This window comes from Chelon labrosus, assembly GCF_963514085.1.
Source record: "Chelon labrosus genome assembly, chromosome: 19".
Taxonomy (NCBI): Eukaryota; Metazoa; Chordata; class Actinopteri; order Mugiliformes; family Mugilidae; genus Chelon; species Chelon labrosus.
The window spans coordinates 18,685,350-18,708,667 of NC_140352.1; the positions used below are offsets into that span (position 1 = coordinate 18,685,350).

A 23,318-nucleotide genomic window follows, 5' to 3' on the forward strand; every position below is an offset into this window, starting at 1 on the left:
GAGTTTGCAGGAGATTCTTTAGAGGACGAGTTAATCTTGATGTCACCCGTTCCATCTTCACTGTCGTAGCTGCCACCTTCATCCTCCTCTGTGAAATCGCATGATCAGAGTGATCAGTCAACGCCTCAAGTGATTTGAATGTTTGTGAGTCGCCAAGACTCACTTGATGAGATGTATTGACAGCAACCGTTTAATATTCCTTTGCAGCTGTAGGACATTTTACTACACTGTGGCTTAACTCACTTAATCATAAACGCAAAGAGTTTATAAAATGGGACACTTGTGTCACATATTAACTTCAACACACAAACCTGCTTTAATGGTTACACAGTTTGTTCCTGGACTGCAGTTAGAGGAAGCAAATGTTGACATGCATGCACACATACACACACAAACACACACACACAGATAGTTATTAGCAGCTGCGTGTCACTGACCGTGGGGGTCGTGTCGGGTGTCAACACATCTCGGACACGCTTGTCACTTACATGGCATTCTCGTCAACGCTTTGCCTCAGACACACACACAAAAATACTGACACGCACACACGCGTTCAACCGCTACTTCTCCGTGCCACTAAGGCCACAGGGTCAGTCCAACTGTAGTGTTTTCCTCGAGTTTTTGTAGTTTCATATCCGACTTTGCTCTTTTGGGAAGTGAAAGGATTGTGTCGCTTCAACTCAAGGCGTCCAAAGAGGGCACTTTCGCAAGGTCGGGGAGGTGGAGAAGAGAGGGGAGAATGGGGGTGTGACATTCTGGACAGGGCCAGAACAGGCTCATGTTACTGTACGCCGATGAGGGTAGGGGTGGCTGTGTTGCATGCCTGTGGCAAGTCGTTAACGGTTTTAACAGTGTGACAGACAAGCTGGGAAGTGAAAGGAGGCCCCTGATGACGGCAGATGTCTCACTCTCAGATGCTTCATGTGCACACACAGACGCACACTCATAGTGAAATCTCACAATGTCAGTGTTCTTCACCCTATCAGTCAATCTGGCACTGCGGTGCAACTGGTTTGGAACCCTTTGGAAGGCTTTGTAGTTGTCTTTGAAATTTCTTATTAGCAAAATACATGGTCCAATTTATGGTCCTTCTCGATGGTTTTAAGTCATGAACTGCATGATCCTTTTTTGGGTGAATGGCAGGAGGTCATCTTAAGAAAAACTTCACGTGTGAGTAGAGTTACTCACCATGATCTGAGCTCTCGCTGTCACTCTTCTCTTCCCTTACGTCGTGTTTCTCTGAGGCCCGGCTGTCCTTGTGGTAGGCTCTGTTTGAGCTGATGCCCATAAAGACTTTGGGCTTTCGACCTCTCTTCCTCTTTACGGGGTGACCGGCAGCCCGGTCCTGCTGCAGGTCTGCTAGTTCAACAGAAAGGGAGGAGTTGAGTTTTGGGACGGGTTTTGGAAGTGTGTGAGTACAGTATAGACTGGCCATGTCCCACCTTTTCCTCCTTGTCTGCAGTGACTCTTGGAGGTGTCTTCCTCACTGCACTGCAGCATGCCTGATGACGGTGCACCACGCTGGGCCGCAGCCTTCTGTTTCAGCTGGGTCACCCGCCTGGCCAGCCTGGAGCTCAGGGCACTAGGCCGACCTCTGTGTTTACAGCGAGCTTTCATCTGTAGAGGAGGAGTGGAACAACTTATTATTGACTCATCTATCTTTGCTAATTGAATCATCCAGGAAAGGGAAAAAAAACAGTAGCAGCAGGAAGTGGTCGTCAGTGTGTGCTTATGTGGATGAACCAGAGGAGATGGCAGCCGGACTGACCTGTGCAGCGCTGAGGCTGTTGAAGCTGTGATTGGACATTGAATTCCTGGCCTTTACCTCCAGTAAATTCAGTCCAGCCCTGGAGAACATAAAAACACAGCAGAGGCACACTCACATGAGAATATTTCACACGTAGAACAGATCACAGAATCAGCCTGATCACACACTTCATTTCAGTCAAGGATGATATTCTCTGTAAATCTGCCTCTCTGCTCTTTTCTTTCTAGTTTCACTTCAGTCTCTGCTGGGTTCATTCATTGTCTCACTCTCTTCCCACTCTTCTTTTCTGTCGCATAACTTTGATGGGGTAAGAGAAAGGCTCTGTTGACTGTCAGCGCAGTTTGACGGCAAACACAGAAATATTCAGCGGCCGTGCGAATATGAAACTCAGCTGAATCACCACATAAAAGGGTAAGCATTATCTGGCGTGAAGAAGAGGAGAGAAGAGAGAGAGACAGAGGGAGGAGGAGAATGGTTGAGGGGGAAGGGAAATAGACAGAGAGAGAGAGATGAAGCAGTCTCAGGGGAGTCTGTCCGTTGACCGGAGCTTCAGGGCTCAATCGATAAACACTAACCTCTATTGAACACTACTCCTCCCTTCCTCTCCCTCTCTCTCTCTCTCTCTCTCGCTCTCTGTCCTTCCTTCATTGCCTGCATGCTCTCTCACACCACAAGCAGCCAGCGCACACACTCACACACACTGTTAGCAGCTGGTGTCTGAGGCAGGTGAATCCTATATTCCCAGAGAGGGAAGGTTTGGCTCTCAGCATCTCTGCTCTCCAGAGAGGAGAGGAGAGGAGAGGAGAGGATGGATGGAAAATGTCTGTACATCCATACCACATACCAAGGCATCATTATGCTTCAAAGTTATTACCAAAATGTGGGAGCTGCGTCTAAAAACGTTCCAAACCCGACAATCCCGCTCAGTTGGTTTTAGGAATGACATGTTCAACAATCATGTGCAATTGCAGGTGTCCAAATACTTTTGGCTGAATAAACAAAGCGTGTACAAATCGCACACTGAGCTCTTCATCTCTGCAGTTTTATCTCACCTACTAGGCTCTCAAGAGAAGATGAAAGTGTAAACAAATGATACATTGCTTGTTAATAACAACAGAAACGCTGCACAGGCACGTAGCGACTGGCTCTACTAATTAAACAAGTTCTGCGCGCACTGTATGTGTGCGGCGCACCGGCATGTACGACTAAAGGCTTCCTTTGTCATTTTCATTAGTGCCTTCTAATCACAGTAACCGTGACAAACCTTGAGTTTCTCTAATCATTTTATCAAGGCGAGGGGTGCACATGCTAACAGAGGTGGGGCATCATGAGAAAACACATTTATCATTATGAGCGTTGATCGCTGGCTGCGTATGAGAGTGTGCGGTTTCAGCTTGTGCAGGAATGTGTGTGAGCATGAAAGTTTGCATGTCTAAGGTGTTAAATAATGTGTGGTTGTGTGTTGCAGCTGGTGGGGGTGGCGTCGAGTCATTTATCACTGTAATAACTGTACATCAGGACTTTGTCCAGCCGGATTAATATATGCTGGAGGTTCACGTGGAATCAGGACATAATCAATACAAGTGATAAATATGATTAAAAGTGATTAATGGTGATTAATGAAGCCCTCATCTCCATTACCATCTCTCATTAAAAATCACACCCAGCTCACAGCTCCCATCACGTAACCCACTCTGTGTATGTGTGCATATGTGTGTCTGTGTGTGAGCAGCTCCTTCCAGTGCCCAATCAAGCAAATCATCAGCTATAGAGCATTCGAATCAATTCAGCTGAAGAAGAACTTCTTGAAAATCAACCGTGCCTTTCACTAAAAACACAAACAGAAATCAGGATGAATGAGCTGGGCTTGCCAATCACACTGATTATACTGACGCAATATCAGAGGACTGACCTGAGTCTTTTGGAGCTCTCTGCAGCAGCTGGGCCGGGGGTGGACTTGCGCTTGCGGGGGCGGCCGGGCCTCCGGCGAGCGGGGCTACGAGACGTCTCCTCTTTCCTGCAGAGAGGAAGACAAGGAGGGGGAGGAGGAGGAGGAGGAGGATGGAGAGAGATTAAAGATGCAGTCAGGACAGCAGGAGAAATCAGGAAGAAGCTTGTATTGGCTATAGGTCAAACTGCATTAGGTATGAGCAGGCAGCAAGTCCTGATAAATCAGGCGGATGCGGCATGAAAGAAGAATTGTGAATGTTGGAATGCACAATTCAGTCTAGACAAAAAGAAGTGTGTGTGTGTGTGTGTGTGTGTGTGTGTTGTCTCTGCTCACTGGTGGTCGTGTTTCCTCTGTAGTTTGGCCAGTTCTCTCTGTTTCTCTTTGTAGCGGCGCTGTAGCTCAGCCAGCTGGACACGCATGGCCAGCTCCTCCCCTCCCATCGTCTCCATGGAGCCCTTCACTGGGCACACCTGACACACACACACACACACGGACAAACACACACACACAAAGCGGAGGAATTTAAATGCTGAACACAAAGTTCAGTTCAGCAGCCATTGGAAATGTGACCAGCTAGTGTTTGGCCAGCTTGTTGATGACTTTCGCGTAACCGAAAACTCACGCATTGGATCATTAAAGCGGCGGATTTTTTGTTAATCAACAGCTCCTACTCTTAAAAGCCACTTTAAGGGAGACCGACAGCCCTCCCTGCTGAAATATCAGCAAACATCACACCACAGATAACCAGCGTTAATGACGTAATAATATTCTTTTAGCGATTTGGAGTAATTATATTAAAGGCATTTAATTTAATTTAATTTAATTTAATTTAAATTCATTTTTAATTATATTTTAAAACAAAAAAGCATAAAATATACAGAACTGGCCACCATTATCCTTTCTGGAACGTAAAGAAAGAAAAGAAAAATACAGATTCATTGCAAGCACACAATCCTTTACAAGAACAATGTCATTTTAAATTTAACAAATCCGCCAGACTCAACCGCATAAAAGATTTTTTTTTATTTATCTTAGAAAAAACAGATTTGATTTTATCACCTATAAGTCAACGGCCATTATTCCTGGAGACGCAGCAGTCCATCTGACTTTAATGGCAGCCTTAATATGCACCCATACATTTTTATTTTCACAATCCATACTCAGCTTTTAAATACGTCCTTTCCTCTGTTTCATTATATTCATTACACCCATACTTTAGTGTTCAGCTTATGTAGATGTATTGTTTTCTGCATCCATTTAAATGTTCTATCCCATGCTTTATTAACTCTAATGTTTATTGTGATGTTATTTACTATTGCACGGGGCGGCACTTTGTAACACCAGTGCTACACATATAAATGTATTAATATTATAGTGTTAAACTGTTAGAAACCAATGAGCATTTTATCCTTATGTTTTAGTTGTTTACATATAAAAATATTAAATAAAATAAAACTATAAAGTGTAAATGCAGCCTACTCTCTTTGGGTTTTATTTAAGCTTAGGTAAAAAAAAAAAAAAAAAACAGAGTTATGTGTGCATTGTTCAACTCTTCACCAGTCCACATTTTAGCATGAATGATTCATGACTGCGTGCGTGAACGCAAAGTATACGTTTGTCTTAAGCCTCACCGGCTCGTGGCGAGGCGTCCAGCTGCACTTCCTGCGCAGGTTGAGCCTCTTCCTGATTGGACACTGCCGGTCAGCCCCTGCGTCCGCGGCCCCTCCCCCCATCTCCAAGGCACGGGCGGCCGCCAGCGTAGCCAGACTGTGGAGGTCAAAGGTCAGCATGTCCTCACCTGCGCGGAGACGGATTGTTTTCAATTTAGATTGGTACGTAACACGGAGGCTGACACAGTGTTATAAAACATGTTGTGCGCTGAACGGATTTATTTCTGGAGTGATGAAACCGCGCCTTGAAAAGTGGTGATATTTATGATATTAGCTGTGTAGTTTATTTGATGTATACCGGTGTTCATGCCTAATCGTACACACAGACACATGCGCGAGGGGGGAGCGCTAGAGAACGATCTCTACATCTGTCACTGTCATTAACTCTGTCATTGTCACAGCACCAGCAGATGAAACAGAATATTCATGAGACAGTCCACACACACACACACACATACACACACACACAGAAACCCATGCAAATAAAAGACACTCATTCTGAATACACACAGGCACACACAACATTTTCGCTGAGCTACGCAGACATGAGCAAACTGCATGAGTGTATGTGAGGGAGAACTGGAGAGAAGGAGAACGACGGGTGGTAGGAGGAGGAGGAGGAGGACTGCAACGCAGTGAGAAGAAGGGGAGGGAGGGGACGGGGAGTAAAGGGGAGGAGAAGCAATAAGAGGCAAAGTGTTTATTGAGCTATCTATTTATTCTCCTACATCTCCTCATTATGGACATGGACAGAATCCAATTTCCCCTTAGAGGAGGAGACAAGGAGAGGAGGAGAGGAGAGGAGAGGAGAGGAGAGGATGGATCACTCACAGTCTGTGCACTGGAGCTGCAAGGCCTATTCACCGACACCTGACATTATTAAAACCTGTGTGTGTGAGTGGGAGACGGAGACTGAAATGCGGTAAACAGAGGAGAGAGGGAGAAGAGGGCAGGAAGGATGGAGTCTTTGTCTGCGAAGAGAGAAACGAGAGTGTGCTCCAAACAACAAACGGACGCGAGGACGACAGGTAACTCCTCGGAGAGCGACGGAGCGAGCGGAAAGGAGCGGAGAGATGCGGCTTTGTCCTGTCCCGGCTCACAGAGGTCAATGCCATCTCATCTGTCAGACCCCTGAGCCAATGGCACGCTCCGATTACCCTGACAGGATGACATCACCGCTGACATCACCACGCCTAGTCGAGTATCCTGGAGGATGGCCACAATCAATAGATGCCTTCCGCCCGCAGCATACCATACACACATAGACACTTATCTGTGCACAGTAATAACACCACACTGTGTCTCTAACGGGGGGTGAGGGGTGTAATAAGAGGCGGCACGAGGGATTTCAAGGGGAAAAACAAAAACAGTGGAGGAAAATTAAAAACCATTACAGCTGGCCTAGTCAACAGTAGAGGCCATTAAGGAAGTTTATTGTGAGGAAATTTCAATATAAGGGAAATGTGAAGGAATAAAGGAACTGCGACACAAAAATATCCTCTGTCTGTGTGTAAATAGAAGAAATGGTGTTAATTTATACAATGGGAGGGGGGAAGTATCTCCTGATTCCTTAATCTGTAATTGGGATCTTCAGTGAACAGCTGAGTTATCCGTCTGCATCGAGGAGCGCCATAAATGCATCTGTCTGAGATCAGTTTCATCTCCCAAATGTATTCACAATGACAGAAACGCCATCAGCAGTATTAATAACATTCTATGCGATGAGGCCGGAGCGGGTTTAAATAAATGTGTTGCAATTTGGGGAACGCTTTCAACGCCACGACAGGACTTATTGATTTCACACCTATTACACATGCTAACCACGTGCGCGCACGTGTAAACAAATGCACGCTCGCACACTCTCACACACATGCACAGACAGCAGCTGAGCGACTTATGATTTTTACACTTATTAATTCCGTCAACAAGGCTTGCAGAGGCAGGATTTACACACAAGATTACATTGGTTTAATAAAAAAAAAAAGAAAAAGACGAAGCGGGTGAGGGGAAAAAAATAACAAAGAGGGAGGAGGAGGAGGCGCAGGCAGGGAGCAGGCAGCCTGGTGGAGAGACACATAGACTCTGATGGAGGAGAGCAGGGATTCATCTGGGATTACTTAACAGCTTACACACACTCATTCACACACACACACACACACACACATGAGCGTGCTCGCCATGCACCAAACATACACACACAGATGCTGGCATAAATAAAAACACTTTCTCTCCGAGGGACGAGAGGAAAATAGGAGCACTTACAGGAGAAGTGTTTTAAAGGAAAGGGTCTAATTAGCAAAGCAAGACGCCAGAGCCTGGGGGACACACTGGGCAGAGTGTGTATGTGTGTGTCCTGGCTTGTGTCTGAAGCTTAGCTTATTTGTCCATCTCTGTGTCCCCTCAACACACGCATGCATGCGTACACACACGCGCGCACACACACCCTTCCCGGAGGGGAAAATGTGGTCTATGGCCAAGAGAAGAGCCGAGGAAGGAAGCAGGACAGTTGGTGGGAATTTTTTGTGTCTGTGTGCGGCACAGCTCACATCTGGATCGCACACTTCTCCCCCCGGCCCTGTTTTTGTTCACTGTAAGTGTCTGTGTTTGTATAGGAAAGAAACAAGTAACACAATAACGCAACATTTTTTTCCTCTCCCTTGATCTCATTTTCATTTTTGATCCTTTTAAGTAGAACAAGAAAATACAAAATGTAAACTGGTTGTGCTAAAACAACAGTCTACACCTCTTTACTGGGCCGATTCTAAATGTTTTCAATAAACTTTCAAAGGTTTAAAAAGTGGCTGCGAATGATTGGAAGGCCACGACGGCGGCATTTTCAAATGAACGCTTTCTCACCTTCCGCGTCTTTTTCTTTGCTCTCTCTGCTCCTCTGCTGGATCTCCAGCTCAGCCAGTTCCCCCAGTATCTCCATACCGTGGTGCGGTGCAGGGCATGGGGCCTGGTCAGCGGGTACTGGTGGGTACAAGGCATCTCTGGTGGCGCACAGAGTCGCGGCAATCAGGAGCTCCAGGCTCCACATGTAGGCCCCTTGGAGCTGGGCTGCTGTGTTTGGCGTGGGAGGGAGGACTGAGTTGGTGGACGGGGAAGGAGCAGGAGAGCTACACGTCAATTCCACCAAGTCCTCATCTGGACCTATCCCACTGCCTTCCTCCTCGCCCTCATCCTCAACCACCTCTACATTCTCTCCCTCTTTGGGCCCGTCGTCCTCCACCTTCAGTTCTTCAGGCACAGAAACAGTACATTCTGTTGGTTCAGGCTCCTCCTCTATGTCCTCTTTTCCATGCTCACTATCATGCTCCTGCTCTTTGGATAGCTGGGGCTCCTCCGGGCCAGCCTTCTGGCCCGCACAACCCAGAGAGAGCTCTACTTTTAGGGTTTTGCCTGTGGCTGTGGCTGGGCAGGCTGGATCTGGGACCGGAGCTGGGAAAGGGCATGGCGGCAATCCAGAAATCTTGCTCTGGGGCTCGGAGACGGAGCATCCTTTTGTTTCCTTCCTCGCCTCGTCTGTAACTCCACTCTGGGATTCCACCACTTCGCAGTCTATCCGACTCTCTTCTTTCCGTATGTCTTCCTCCTCACTGAGAGGCTGGATGTGGCATGGGTGTGGGAGGGACTTGAGGTCAGGCTCCGCCGGCTCTTCCTCGACCGTGGGCTGCACGGCCAATCGAGCTTCGGGGGGCGAGGGCCCGGCCTTGTAACCCATGGTGATGGGAGGGTAGGTATAAACAGGTGGCAGGTCTGGTGGAAAGAGGAAAGAGAGCAAAGGTTAAATATGTCTTCAGATGGAAAACTGACATCCAGTCCATCATTATGAACCCTTATATAGAGGACAGTAAAATGTATTGATCTACAGAGGTGCTTTTTTTTTTTGCTATTCTCTTCAGTCAGAGAATATGAAGCTTGTGATTACAGCTGGTATAATACAGAGAGGTTCAGAATACAGAGTTTGTCTGTACAGTAGTGTGTTTTATACACATATGTGCGTGAATCCGTGCTTGTGTGTAGAAGTGTGTGTCTACGTGGGATATTGATGACACCCTGCCGTTTCCCTGTGATTGCAGCGCCAGCCCTGTCACCCCTGCTCTCTTATTATTGATGGTATCCCTCCGCCCCCTGACAACACCGCCAGATGAATGTGTATCCTTCCGCCTGTACTTCTCAAGGACCCCTGAAGGATAAGGAGGCTCTATCTGAAGATTTCACTGACCTTCCTCTTGTGCCAAGCTTAGACACACACATATGCACACTGGCAGGTCACACACACACACACACACACACACACACACAAAGAGTGCGCCCATATGCTTTCTCTGACCTTAATGGCCAGCCTGCCCGCTGTCCCTCTTTAGCTTGCACAGAAAAAAAGTGCACACATACACTCAAGGACACACAGAGTAAGGGATCAGCCATGCTTCAAACAATTTCTGCAAAATCAAAAGAATACCACGCTTCAAAGACCAGTGCCACGATTCAGCAGCGGCGGCCTCCATCTCCCTCTATCTTTTTTCACTCGCACTGTATCTCTTTATCTCTCTGTCCTGTTTGCTGTCTTTTTATTTTTGTTATCCGACGTTTCAACCTGCTGGTACAGTCCTTTCAATTCAAAGACTGGATTCATTAACCAGCCCACAGGCTTCTCAGCACATACCTGGCTCCAAGGATTGTGGGTAGTCCTGAGGAGGCTGTCCTTCTCCTCTGTCGCTGCCCCTGTCCAGCCCTTTAGAGAGGTGTGAAGGAGCAGGGCTGAGCGCCGGGGAGCGCGGAGCTGCGGCAGCCGGGCTCGGCGCAGGGGTCAGAGGATTTGGCGGGTGTGGACGCGTGGAAGGGGAGTGGTAGCAGGGTGACTGGCGGCTGCTGGGGCACATGCCGGGAGACGGCGTGGACGTCTTTGGCGGAGGAGGAGTATGAGAGAAGGGTTTGGCTGCATGGGAGGAGGCGATGGACGAAGAAGACGAAGAAGAAGGAGTTCTGGGGGCTGACGATTCATGAGGAGAGTCTTCTATGGTGATAGCGTGCTCTTCATGTTTTCTCTTTGAAAGAGGAAACAGAGAGGAAAAGATTATTATTTTACAGACTCATTTTCACATTGTTTACACAAATACATTGCATCTATACTTTGCTTCATAACACCAATTTATAATTACATAATCATTGTTTATCGAGCCGGATAAAGAGCTGGTGTGTGTGCTGGCCACAACGTTTGATTGTCAAATGATTTGGCAGCGTGAGAGCAAAGGTACCACAACAAGTCCTCTCTATCAGAGAAACATTTTTCCAGCAAAAAGAGGAAGTCATTGGCTTAAATAAATAATGCTGAGTGTGAGTTTGCATATGTTTTTCTTTTAGTGTTGAGAAATCAGGTTATCTGATTAGCGGTGCTACATTCTGCCCCTGACAACTCAAATGAGGAAGATGAACATTTGCATAAGCTCACAATATTTCCACACTTCCTAATTTTCATTTGTTCGTAGTTTCCCAATAATATGTTAAAAGCCCTTCACCAATTTTAGACTAGAGCCTCTCTCCAAATAATTCTGCGGCATTAGCGTCAATCTTACTTGTCCTAAGGATTGCCGTTGCATGTGCTCCATGGCTCGCTGCTGCTGCTGGTGCTGATGCTGTAGGGCGTACAGCTCCTGTTGCCGTAGGAATGAGGAGCGGGAGTAGACGGGGTGATGCTGAAGGTGGGGAGGGGGGCCTCTGCCTCCGTACACAGAGGGCCACAGACCTGACTGCTCCAGAACATCTAGAGAAGAAGTCAGAGAGAAAGATACAGATGATTGATGAGCATTTTGTTTGATTTGGATAATACCGAAATGTGTGAAATGAAGAATGCCAAAAATCCTACAGTCAAATCAAAAGGCTTTTTGAATAACTAAGAGGAAATGTCAGCAGGGACATGTTTTCCTTTTCCCAGTAAAAGTCATAAAGAAAAGCTGTAACTCCTCTCTTAAATTGCCCTTTTGAATATGAGGCATTGAATCCTGAATGCATGTTTCACATCCTACAATCACCTGCCTTAACTCTTCCTCTTTCAAAGGATGGTGTTTTATTGTGCAGGGAAACACACATTTTCACCAAGGCACGAGCACATGTGGATTCAGATACACACATATCCACACATACACACACACATGCATCACATCCCTCCTTGGCTGCCTTGTCGCTGGGAACCTTTGTTCTGTGAGATTAGCCTGAGTGGGCTAATGTTTCCCAGGGGAAGGGTTCAGTGGATGCACTTCCCCTCTCTGCAGGAACTCTCACGGAGCGAGGCAAGGGAGGCGGGAGATAATTAAATTTCACAGCCTGTTTGCAAAGCAGCTCTGACACACACACGCACACACACACACACACACACGCACACGCACACACACACACACACACACAATGGACAAACACACACTTTTTTCTCTCTAGCAAAAGCTGAGATATCCAGTACAGCCTTACCCTTAACAAATCATATTGTTTCAAACACGAACACAATTTTAGATATCTGCGCACACAAAGCTTAAAGTCCAGTCCAAACACATCAGTGCTCCACCACAAGAGAGATGAAATGGCAGTTAAAATGGTTTGCATAATGCTGGGCACATGCAGAGGGGGGCAATGGAATAGCTGCTCCCATTAACGAAGCAATAAAACATGGTTCCACTGACAGAGGGACTTAGTTGAGCATTATATTATGATTAGCCAATGATACTAAAACTCTAGGAGAGAAATGGCAACGACTTTGATGGTACAAAGGGAGAGAGGGAGGGAGGCAGGGGGGCACACAGCAATGAATATGGACTCTGCTGGCTGTGTGCGGCCTTTTGTTGCTGGAAGAGGATGCTTACCAAGGTGATGGTGAGGCCCAGGTTCTGATGGAAGAACCACAAGAGGGGAGTTGGGGTCTTGAGTTAGCGACCCCAAGACAGGCTGCAAGGGGCTGGGAAGACCTGGTGGGAAGCCAGGGCTCATTCCCACGTGACTCAAACCTGTAAGGTGCACACATAACATAATCAAATAAAACCAACACTGAGATACTACTTTCACTATTATTATAAATAACTGATGAATATAAACTCAAGAAAATGCATATTTATTTGAGTAAAGGCGTGGAATTGAGATAAGGAGCTAGATAAAGTGCAAAACTGTGCACACTGGACATCAGGCACCCCTTGTTCACTCTACTCACCGTATGAATGTCCCATCCAGAGGGAGGGACTTCCCGTCCTCTGCATCCAGTGGTGGTGAGCTGGGTGCGCATGAGCAGCAGGGTCCGCTCCTAACTGGCTCGTTCCTCCAGGGACCAAGAGGTGAGAGGTCAGGTCACCGTGGCAACTACTAGAAGGGTGAATCCTGGCGAACTCCACACAGTCCTTGTTTTCCCTGTGGTGGCGGTAGGCGGGGTGAACTTTGTCATTATCTTGATTATCCCTCTTATTGTCATCATCATCATCGCCATCATTATGATTATTATCTTCATCTTTGTCATCTTCATTACCACTACCACCATTATAATCATCAAGAAAAGGAAATGTGACAGCAACATGAACAGCCATCATCTTGTGCCTGGTCTATGAGTTCTCATTATATGTTTTCTTCCCTTAATATGACTACATAATAAGAGCCTGATACTTCAGAGACATCCGTATTAGTCCCCGTAACATTAATGCACCACATCTCATCTTAGGGAGAAAGAGAGAGGGGAAGCGAGAAAGTGAGGGTGTACAGAAATACCACATCAAAGGGTGAGAGGAGTAAATGGAGTGAGGGGATGAGAGAAAAGAGAAGCAGAGCTTCAGACTGGGAGAGAGAAACCAAGAGAATAAAAGAACTGCAGCTTATCAGATGAGAGGAAAAATGAATAGATGCTACCGTGTGTGGGTGTGTGTGTGTGTGTGTGTGTGTGTTCATCCGTGTTGGTGTTTCTGACTTTAAATGTACCTGATGATCATTTCTCTGTCTCTGTCCAGGTGATGAAGACTGATCTGTTCCTCTGTCATCCTCTTCCTCTCCTCTGCCTCCCGACCAAGTGGATACACAGGGCGTGACAACCCTGAATAAACAAATACAACAGGAGAAACATGCTTACACTGACTTTTACTCACCTGTGCAAGCAAGCGTGCCTATCTTTAATACCTACTGTACAAACCCTCAAAGTACTCAAATTATTTATATAACAAAAAGTTATGGGAGCTTTGACAATCAGCTCCCACGCAGGCAACAGGGAGTTTCTTATTAAAAACACAAAATGGTGACTCTAGATAGAAGTTGTTTGCAAATATAAGGTATAAAGTGCAAATATAAGGTATAAGGTGCAAAAAGCTCTTCAAATGTTGTCTTCATTTGGTTAGGCAATGAGAAAAAGGTCAGTTGTTGTCCACATTTTAATTGTGAATATTCCTCTAAAGCAGCCTAGAGTACAGAAACAGTACTGACTTTCAGTGCAAGGAAAATAAAAGATGTCTGACCTTTCATGCTGGGCAGCACCCTGCCCTGTCTACTATGTCCAGGGGTGCTGTCTGGAGAACGATGAGGGGGCCGGGCTACTGCAACTGCAATGCCAACCGGAGGCTGTCGTACCTCCCCCTCTCCTGCTTCTCCTGCCTCCTTCCCACCTCTGTCACATCTATCTCCCTCATTAGTGGAGCCTCTGCGAGGAGGGAGCGACTGCTTGGGAGGTTCTTGCTGGGAGTTGCTGCTTTTCGCTGCTCCTCTGTCCCCTTTCTCTGACCTCTCTCCAGCTTGCTTGATGCAGCCCAGACCTCCAAAAGGGCTCCTCTGTGGCAGCAGTGAAGGCTGCTGGGAGCTGTAGTTCATTAGGTTCTTCATGGCGCTGCCCTCGCCCTCAGTGGTGTGTGATGAGGAGCGGGATAGAGGTGGAGGCAACTGAGAATGTGGCTGGTTGTGGTCATTGTGTGGAGCTCTGTTGTTGAACCCTCTTACTTCACCTTTACCAATGGATGCATGATTGGTGCCTTTTCTCTGGTCCTCTTGGAGGCCACCTCGGGCCCCCCAGGAAGGTGCTGTCTGGCTTTCATCCCGCCCCCTCTCTTCTCCACCTGCTCCGTGGCTGCTGTGCTGCTGGTGTCGTATCCTTGCAACCTTTTGTCCCTCCCTCTGAGCTGCTGGCCCCGATGCCACCTTCCCATCAGGACCTGAATGGGAACAATCTCTGAAGGGAGATGTGCGGTTGTTGGGACCATTCTTGGATATGCCCTGCCCAGCACCAGGGTGTGCCTCCTGGGCATCTAGTGGGAGGGAGGGTCGGTACACGTCGTCCACAACCTCAACACCTCTGAAGGATGTTTCCAGGCTGCAAGATCGCAGTTCAGGCTGAGAGCTCACATTGGAGCTGGATTTGTGGAAGTGATTTGTCTGGTGGCTCCAGTCAGGAGGTCTATCAGCTTTGCCATATCCCAGCTGCTGCTGGTGTGGCTGGGATTTGTCCTTCTTCTGGCAACTGCTGAGTCGGCTGAGGTGATGAGAGGGACTTTCGTAACCTTCTCCACTCTTGTCATCTGCCTTTCTCCCACCCCCACCTGCTCCACGGCAATCAGGGGCTGACAGATCCCCAAGGGGGCCAACTGAGGGAACATAAGTTGGGCCAATGACCTTTGCCTCCCTGCCAGACCCTGCAGGGGTAGATGCTGGATCTTTGGAGGATGTGAGTGTAAGAGGGGCTGGAGGACAGTAAAACTCATGATGTGGATGGTGATGGGCATGGTGTAGCCACCCTCCAGTGACAGTAGAGCCCATGTGCAAGGCATGAGGGGGAGGTGGCGGAGGGGGAGGGGGAGGCATGGAGTAGGAAGCCACAGAGTGGGGAGTTGGAGGAGCCAAGATTGCTGTTGCTGCAGCCGCCCCTCGACGCATACATTCAGATGTGGAATTTGAGGATTCACTGATCCTCATCTCCCCATTTATGGGCCCATCTTTGGAGCATCGCCTGTTGCCTCCAGATGGCGGTCTGCCCAGCCCACCGCCACCACTGCAGCTGTTTAGTGCTCCCCCCTTTCCTCCTATGCCAGTCTCTGCCCCCGAGCCACTGGACAGTTTACAGGAACTCATATGTTTCAATCCCTGACTGCCCGAGTCACTGTCTCTGTACTCTTTGTGTCGCTCCAGAGAGTGTCTGTGGTCGTCCTCCCTGCTCTGGAGTGTGAGGTGGGGAAGAAGGGCATGGTGAGGGTGGGGGTACGCTTGGTGGTGGTGGCCAGAGGGAGTGGTAGCAGGATTCGTCTGGTGAAGATGGTGATGATGAAGCTGTTTGTCTTTGCTCTCCTGGTGCCTCTCCTTGCTGCTCGACCGCTCCTTCTCCTTTGACACAGACGAAACCCCTTTCTCACCCACATCCTTGGTGCTCTTCCCGCCCCCTCCACCATTGTCCGTCTCCCTACTGCAAGAGCCAAGTGGGTGGCCTGGTGCGGTCCTGGACAGTGGAGGAAGGCTGTGATTGGTGGAGAGCAGAGGGGGCTGAGGAGGAAGGCCGCGTAGGTAGAAGTGATCTAGAAGGAGAGGAGAAGAGTTGAACTGGATTTCTAGAAATGTAGAGATTTACTTAAAAGTGGTTCATTAAACTAACTACATGAAAATGTGATATCTCAAGCAAAGTAATTTCAAGAATAACTAGAGTTTGAGTTACCAGCTGTTCAAATTTCTGTAGTAATGCTGATTAAGCAGTTTAGAGAAATACTGTATACAAAAGCTGTTTTTCCATTCTGTGACACACACACACACACTACCTTTTTGAGTTTCATAGAAGCGGTGCTGTCCATAGAGACTGTTGCTATGGTGATCCAGAGGACTCATGGGGAGAAAAGGAGAAGCAAGACTTCCTGAATAGCTGGGGTACCCTGTCAGTGGGAGGGAGAGCGAGAAAGAATTGATGTTTCTTCATAGCGTTGACATTCAGCAGCCCTCTAAACAAACAGTTTATCTCTGCAATCTATCATGAAACGGGGCCATTTTGGAAAACGCAGAAAAAAAAATATGGCCGGTTAGTGCTACTTTCACCATAAATGCACTTTTGCACAAACATGCCAGATGAGTTGACATTATTTACAGTGGACAAAGTGGTGACAAAAACCACAGCCGACAGCTACTGCCAAGTGTTTGCAGCATTTAACCGGATGGAATTTGCTCTTCTACAAAACACATTTTTCCCAAACCCAAGACAAATAGTATGAAGCATCGTAACGCCCCCCTCTAAAACACACACACACACAGTCCTCCCAGGAGGTCACTGGGAGGTAAATGGTCGTTTCACTCTGTTCCTCGTCTTCAAGGACGTTGAACTGCACCGTGGGATAGAGGAGGTCTTGGCGGTTGTGTTGATGGGGGTGGGAGGGTGCGGGGGTTGGGAGAGCGTCAGCCTGGGCGTCTATATGTGCGTGGTTGTCGTGGAGGGGTGTTGTTGGCGGGGGGGCTAAAGAACAGAAAAATCACCAAAAGCCCTCATGCACACAAGCTCATACACAAACACCACACGGGAGGCACACATCTCCACATTGTCGAGCAAAAAGGCTTGGATTGTGTGTGTGTGTGTCTGTCTGTGTGCGAGTGTGTGTTCTACAGCAGCTGGTTTCATGCCCCACAGAGTGTCCTTGCCGGCCTGTTAATTGGCAGCCGTTAAAAGTTTAACGGTGGTGGCCAAAGTAAACAGCACTCCATAAAAACTCATCCTACGCATTCCACAGTCACACTGCAAAACCACCAACACCCCCTCACCGCTCCCAGCATGTGTGTGTGCGTGTCCATGCTGCAATGTAAATGCATGAATGTGTACACGCCGCCGCGTATGTGTGCGTGATTACTCTGACTGGTTAACAACCAGTGAATCTAAATGGCGACAATTAGCCAAAAGGCTCTATCAGCCATCTAAGGCCAATCCCGTGGGTAATGATGAGTGATAAAAGTCAGGAGGGAGAGAGGGAGGGGAGAAGAAGAGGGGAACAAAGACGGCGGAGGGACGTGGTGACAAAAAAAAAAATAGGTTGCAAAATAAAAGGAGAGAGAGGAGGAAGAAAGGGACGAGAACATAGAGGAGGTTAGAGACTGAGTGAATGGCGAGACAGTAAAAGAAAAAAAAAAAAAAGACAACAGAAGAAGAGGGCTGTCAATATGGAAAGGCCCCAATCTGGTGCTGCTGTGAGGCGTGTGGAGAGAGGAGAGGAGAATGTGTGTGTGTGTGAGTGTGTGAGGGGGAATGGAAGATGAAGGAGGAGTGAAAGGGAAGTGGAGAGCTTTGAGATGGTGGAGATGAGAGAGCTGGGGAAGGTAAGGGAGGTAAGGAGATGAGCCAGAGCACATGAGAGGAGACAAAAAACAAGGACAGGTGTGGGAGAGGGAGAGGGAGCGGGTGAATGACAGCATCGGTGTGTGTGTGTGTGTGTGTGTGTGTGTGAGAGAGAGGGAGAGAGAGAGAGGGAGGGAATAAAAGGAGAAGAAAGAGGGAAAGAGACAGATTTTTGTGTGTGAGGTAATATGTGCATCTCTTGGTGAATATGTCTCATCTACGACTGTGTGTGTGTGTGTTGCCTGAGTGTGTGTGTGTGTGTGTGTGTGTCGGCCAGGTTTCTTCTCTCTGCGCTGGCTACGCTCCACTCTCTGGACCGTGGCCAGCTGGCAGACCGCCTACCGGAGCTCCCTGGCTTGAATTCTTAAAAACAATCATTTGTAGTGTGCGTGCGTGTGCGAGTGTGTGCGCACGCACGTGAAAAAACATCAAAGCCGAGCCACACAGACATAAAATCTGTCTGATAGGCACGCACATTCTCCCTCCGCACACACACACACATTCTTGCTCTCTTTTCACCACCGCCGCCGCTGCTGCTCTCTCCTGCGTTCAGGTTGAAGTCCTGCCTCTGATTCTCTCTCTGTGAATCAGAGTTAAGATTGTCAGTCCGGGGGAAAAACTGGTGCTAATGTTTAGCGGTGAAATATTTGTGACTTATCGCACGATGGGCCACGAATGAGACGACAACACTCTCCGCACAAGCTTTCCAAGCAAAAGCGCAGCACTTGTGAGTTTGTGTTTAAATCATAAACCTGGGGCACAGTAGACAAGTGTGCTGCCTCCGTGAGTGACAGGCAATGTGTATGGCTTATTTGCCCAAATAAAATTTTGGTGTTTGTACACTTCGTCGGCAGCAGGACGTGACAAATTAAAACTTATGACAGGGAAATAAACGGCCAGCTTTACTCAAACTCTTCTGCTTTTTTTTAGTCCTGTAGTTAAAAGTGAATTATGGGTTAGGGCCAATTAAAGTGGCAAACGTGTGAACTTGCTATTGTTTGAGCTTCGTGGCACTGGCGGGTAAAATAAACGAGGGAAAGCACAGGTCTAACAATTAAAGATAGCCAAGTTCCATTTGTCATTCATATGAATCATACATACTGGAACTGTCTCACTTGTTACTAGTTAGAGCTATAACTTGTCGAAACTCAAATATCCTACTAGCTCATCGGTCAGATAGTTGGTTAAATAGCGTGTGTATTCTAATTCCTCCGAGACAGTTTGTTAAACACTTGTGAAATGCAAAACTGCATTGCAAAAATTCGGATCCCGACCGTTTTCAGTTAGTTGAGAAATGCAGCATGTGACGGAAACTGACTTTCTGCTGAAGCCTTTTTAGAAGTTATCTCTTTAGACCCATCTCACTATCAAAAGAAAAGTCCTCACACACACACACACACACACACACACACAGAAACACTTGCACACGCATACCTGAAGGGGACAGATAACTAAGTTAAGCTCAAGCGTTCACCACAAACGGTTAACAGTTGAAAGAGGACATGATGCATGTGGATGCGCACATTTTCGTGTGTGTGTCTCTGATCAGGAAGGGGGCCGTTGCAGGTCGGTTAGCCCAGAAGGGGCCCTGAGGGTGGGGCTGCGGTCAGAGGAGGGCGGGGGCTGTGAAGGGTAGAAATGGGGGTGAGTTTCAGAGTGTGCGTATGTGTAGGGAGAACTCACCCCTAGACAAGAGAAAGGGGGCACTGAAATATGAATGGGTGAAGGGGTGGCATGCAGCAGCTTGAGGTGTACTGTTAAATGAACACTGATTATGGTGTTATTTTAAGGCGCATCAAAGTGTGTGTGTTTGTGTGTGCATTTGCGTGTGCTTATTTAATGGGTCGGGGCTAGAGGGAAGAGGAAGGTTTCTGTCGAGCATCGGTTTGTGTCATGGTGCTTAAGCTCTGAACTAGAAAAGAGCCACAAACACGAAACCACATGCGTGCTGACAAACACAGCCAGAAGAGAGTTGTATGTGTGTGTCTGTGTGTGTGCTTCTATAAGTAGCATCATCTGAGGCATCACTGCTGCACGTGTTTGGCCTCAGCTCAGTGTTGGTTAAACCACTTAATGGCTCCATCTCAATCTAATCCCAAACCAAGACCCTGGATTAACCAGAGACCCAAGCATGCTGCGCTGCTTCCTGTGTGTGTGTGTGTGTGATTGTGTGTGTGTATCTTACCTTCATGTGAATGGGGGAACCAGATAGGGGAAGCGCTTGAATGGGGTCCAGCCCTGTAGGAGGGGGAGGAGGGGGATGCAGCAGGTCCAGAGGGGTGAGGAGGGTGGGAAGGCGGGGACCCCAGACTGCTGGCAAGGAATGAGCCCATGAAGGAAGCACCTGAGGGACAGATAGAGACGGAGAGACGGAAGGTCAGAGAGCTGGTTGATTAAATTTAGCTCTATGAGGAGGGGAGTCTACTGAGGTGCCAGTGAGCAAGTGACACTGCAGAAGAAGTACAGAGAAGCTCTAAAATATGGCGGTTAAACCTAGAAAAAGCTCATGTGCAGAGAAACTTCCTCAGAGGTTAAAAAGGGAAACGTATTTAATGCTCTGCACATTTTGTTTTCTAATGTTTTGTGCACACGTCTGCTTTAAACCCTTTCACAATGCCAATGATTCCCCACGCACACCCAACTTTATGTGTCTCTTGTTGCAAACATATTAACATTTCTGAGTAGTGCGCTAAGAAAAAAAATAAATAAAAATGCAATTTTGTGACCAGCCCCAGAGAAATTAATCCTCCCGAGCTGCAGTCACACTGCAGCTGGAAGTGTCCCAGTTCTGGTTATTTGTTCCCCTCACAATCGACACGCAGATCTGATATTTATTGCTCTTAAAACTATGATTAGGAACAAGCCTCAAGGAGACAGTTCTGATTTGAGCGGGTAGGGAATTGGGATCTTTACCATGCAACTCTCAAGTAAGAACTGGTCACATTTGACCTGTGACACATGATATCTGAGAGCACATGGAGGCCGTTTTCACTTTAACTGTTCGAATGGCTGTAATATTTTTGAGGGTCAGAAGAAATGCAAAACAAAGCGTACAAGCTTGATGTTACGCTCCGGCTGATTTCCTTTGGTGGAGAGAGAAAATTAATTCGAAAAGAATTTGAATATTTTAAGGCCCAATAAAGCCTTCTTCAGTGATTTTTAAATTGACCATAGCTTTGCATGAAAAATCCGCAGCACCGTTACCGTGTGACTGTAACTGAAGATAACATGATTGCAGCTGTGTCTGAAAGGTCTTCATGGATCTACTGCTCTGGCCACAACTCCTTGAGTCATGCAACTTTGAAACCGTCTCAAATTGGAAGTTATCAAAAGAAGCTTGTTAATGTATTTTGAAACCTATGTATTTAAAGGTGTTATATTAATCACACTGTGCATAGTCCTTCCTTTTTACACATACTTGATCAGGTCAACACCTTGTGCTGTTTTTCATGTTTTTTTTAGTTGTTCCTAAAGCGTTTTTGTGTGTGTGCCTGTGTCGGGCTGCATCCTGCTGGGGATGGCTGCTGCATTGTCACAAGATGGTTAATGATATTTACTTCTCCTGTCAGTGGTCATAATGTTATGCCTGGATATGTATATATACATCCAACTCTGCTAGACGCTAAACATATAACTGAAACAAATGGATTAAAAGAATGGTTTTGGTGATGCACAGATTTTTTTTAATTTAATCATTATTTATTTACAGGTGGTCGTTTTTCAATGACCGTCTATGGGACAAATATTTTTAGGACCGGTGTGCGGCGAGTGACGAACAGACATGTTGGAGACGCGGACTGGCCACAACACCGAAAACACCTTACGATGTTCCTGGGGTGAATTCATCAGACCAAACACCATAGCTGTGACTCATTCACAGGTACTGGAGAAGACTAAAAACGGACTGGTTCAATGTCGTGCTGGGAGGTGGGTTGGAAATTACAAAGAATTACAAATTGCACCCACTGTATATACTGTACTAAAAACATGGTCAAAAACATGGCTTCAGGCTAGCAGTTAGACGGGCAGCTTTCGCGCCATGAGGTCACTAGTTCGATGCTCAATTCTGAAGTGCCTTGAGCAAAACATGCAAAAAAAAAAAAAAAACTGCTCCATGGGCACGCACTTGAATGGGTCAAATGCAGAGAACCAAACCCACGTACAGTATACATGGCAAATATAGCTGATTTGATTTGAAATGTCTCCACTTTCTGGTTGGAATTCTACTGACAGAGATGTCAGCGTAAACCCAACACCAGGCTCCCCAACAGATGCTACATTCATGTTTTGATTAGCATGAAAAGACACTACAAAGGACACAGGGGAAATTCAGAGAAGTCACTGGAAATACTTGCGAAAGCGTAACGCAGGAATAGATAATAGTTATTAAGATTATTGCAACAATCACATGTGAAGGGTTTCAGCGAGAATCTTCCCTGGCACCCTGCACCCAAATCACATCACATGGGGACGCAGTTTGGAACAAGGAAAACCAAGGGCCACCTCTTGAATAGGAATAAGCTCGGCGGCTGTCAGTAACAGTTTCAGCGAACTAAAAGAGCAGGCTTAGTTCATTTTGGCTCTGTTTGAATGTATCTCCACTCATCAACATGCTCTCATTTAGTGGAACAAACCGAACAGTTGTAGGGGAAGGAGGAAACAAATCCACAGGGAATCAGGTAATTAGTCACTGGATGGGGAGAGAGAGAGGAGAGAGAGAGAGAGAGAGAGAGAGAGAGAGAGAGAGGGAGGAGAGAGAGAGAGAGAGAGGGAGGAGAGAGAGAGAGAGAGAGGGAGGAGAGAGAGAGAGAGAGAGAGAGAGAGAGAGAGAGAGAGAGAGAGAGAGAGAGAGAGAGAGAGAGAGAGAGAGAGAGAGAGAGGTGGTGGGTTGGGTCGTTACCCATAAACGCTGCGTCGCATCAGAGGCAATTACCACAACCACAACAGTCCGCATTTGAGTCACACACACACACACACACACGTGCATGTACAGTACCCTCACCTCAACGACGTCCCGACGCCCTAACAACCACAACCACAAGTGCCTTCAGCTGTCTGCCAATCTCTGTCTCACACATATACACACACAAGAAGGAGAGCACGGGATAAATCAAGAGCGAGATGGAGCAGCCGCGTGTATTAAGAGACAAATCAGGATGTGTGTGTCTATTTATACAGCTGGATCTCAAGAGCTGCAACACACACACACACACACACACACACACACACACACGAGGCGCACAATTTATATACGAATAAATCCCTCCATCTTTTGCATTTGATATTTTCTCTCTCCGCATCAAAAGAAATTTGGAGGAAGAGAACAAGACCCTTTATTCTCTGTCTTTCATTCTTTATCTCAGACAGGATATTTTTACTGCGTGTATTTTGTTTCACCCCCCTCGTACAACTGTAGATCAACGGCCTTTCAGCCAGTCATAATAAAACACAGCTCGTATAAGGCCGGTTTCACAAGGCGTCCCGGAGATGCAGACTCTCGCACAAACATATACAGACACACACACGTCAAACAGAGAATGATGCAAACACACACACAGCTCTCTACACCTGGCCTGCTGCAGCACACAACAGAAAAGAGAGACTTCCAGATGAGTCAATTTATGA

General features: G+C 47.1%; 1 protein-coding gene across 2 annotated transcripts in view; it reads right to left on the reverse strand.

The window, feature by feature from the left end:
* bahcc1b (BAH domain and coiled-coil containing 1b) overlaps window positions 1–23,318 on the reverse strand; it is a 58,599-nt gene that overhangs the window by 9,136 nt on the left and 26,145 nt on the right. For both annotated transcript variants that reach the window (XM_084567372.1, XM_084567371.1), the window contains exons 3-17: window positions 19,879–20,037; window positions 16,141–16,251; window positions 13,867–15,903; window positions 13,340–13,451; window positions 12,588–12,781; window positions 12,247–12,387; window positions 10,969–11,156; window positions 10,059–10,440; window positions 8,246–9,148; window positions 5,351–5,517; window positions 4,053–4,189; window positions 3,681–3,785; window positions 1,769–1,847; window positions 1,443–1,617; window positions 1,189–1,356 (exon numbers count right to left, since the gene is read on the reverse strand). In XM_084567372.1, coding sequence (XP_084423498.1) covers window positions 1,189–1,356; window positions 1,443–1,617; window positions 1,769–1,847; window positions 3,681–3,785; window positions 4,053–4,189; window positions 5,351–5,517; window positions 8,246–9,148; window positions 10,059–10,440; window positions 10,969–11,156; window positions 12,247–12,387; window positions 12,588–12,781; window positions 13,340–13,451; window positions 13,867–15,903; window positions 16,141–16,251; window positions 19,879–20,037 — 5,058 coding nt within the window. The remainder of the gene's footprint in view (window positions 1–1,188; window positions 1,357–1,442; window positions 1,618–1,768; window positions 1,848–3,680; window positions 3,786–4,052; window positions 4,190–5,350; window positions 5,518–8,245; window positions 9,149–10,058; window positions 10,441–10,968; window positions 11,157–12,246; window positions 12,388–12,587; window positions 12,782–13,339; window positions 13,452–13,866; window positions 15,904–16,140; window positions 16,252–19,878; window positions 20,038–23,318) is intronic.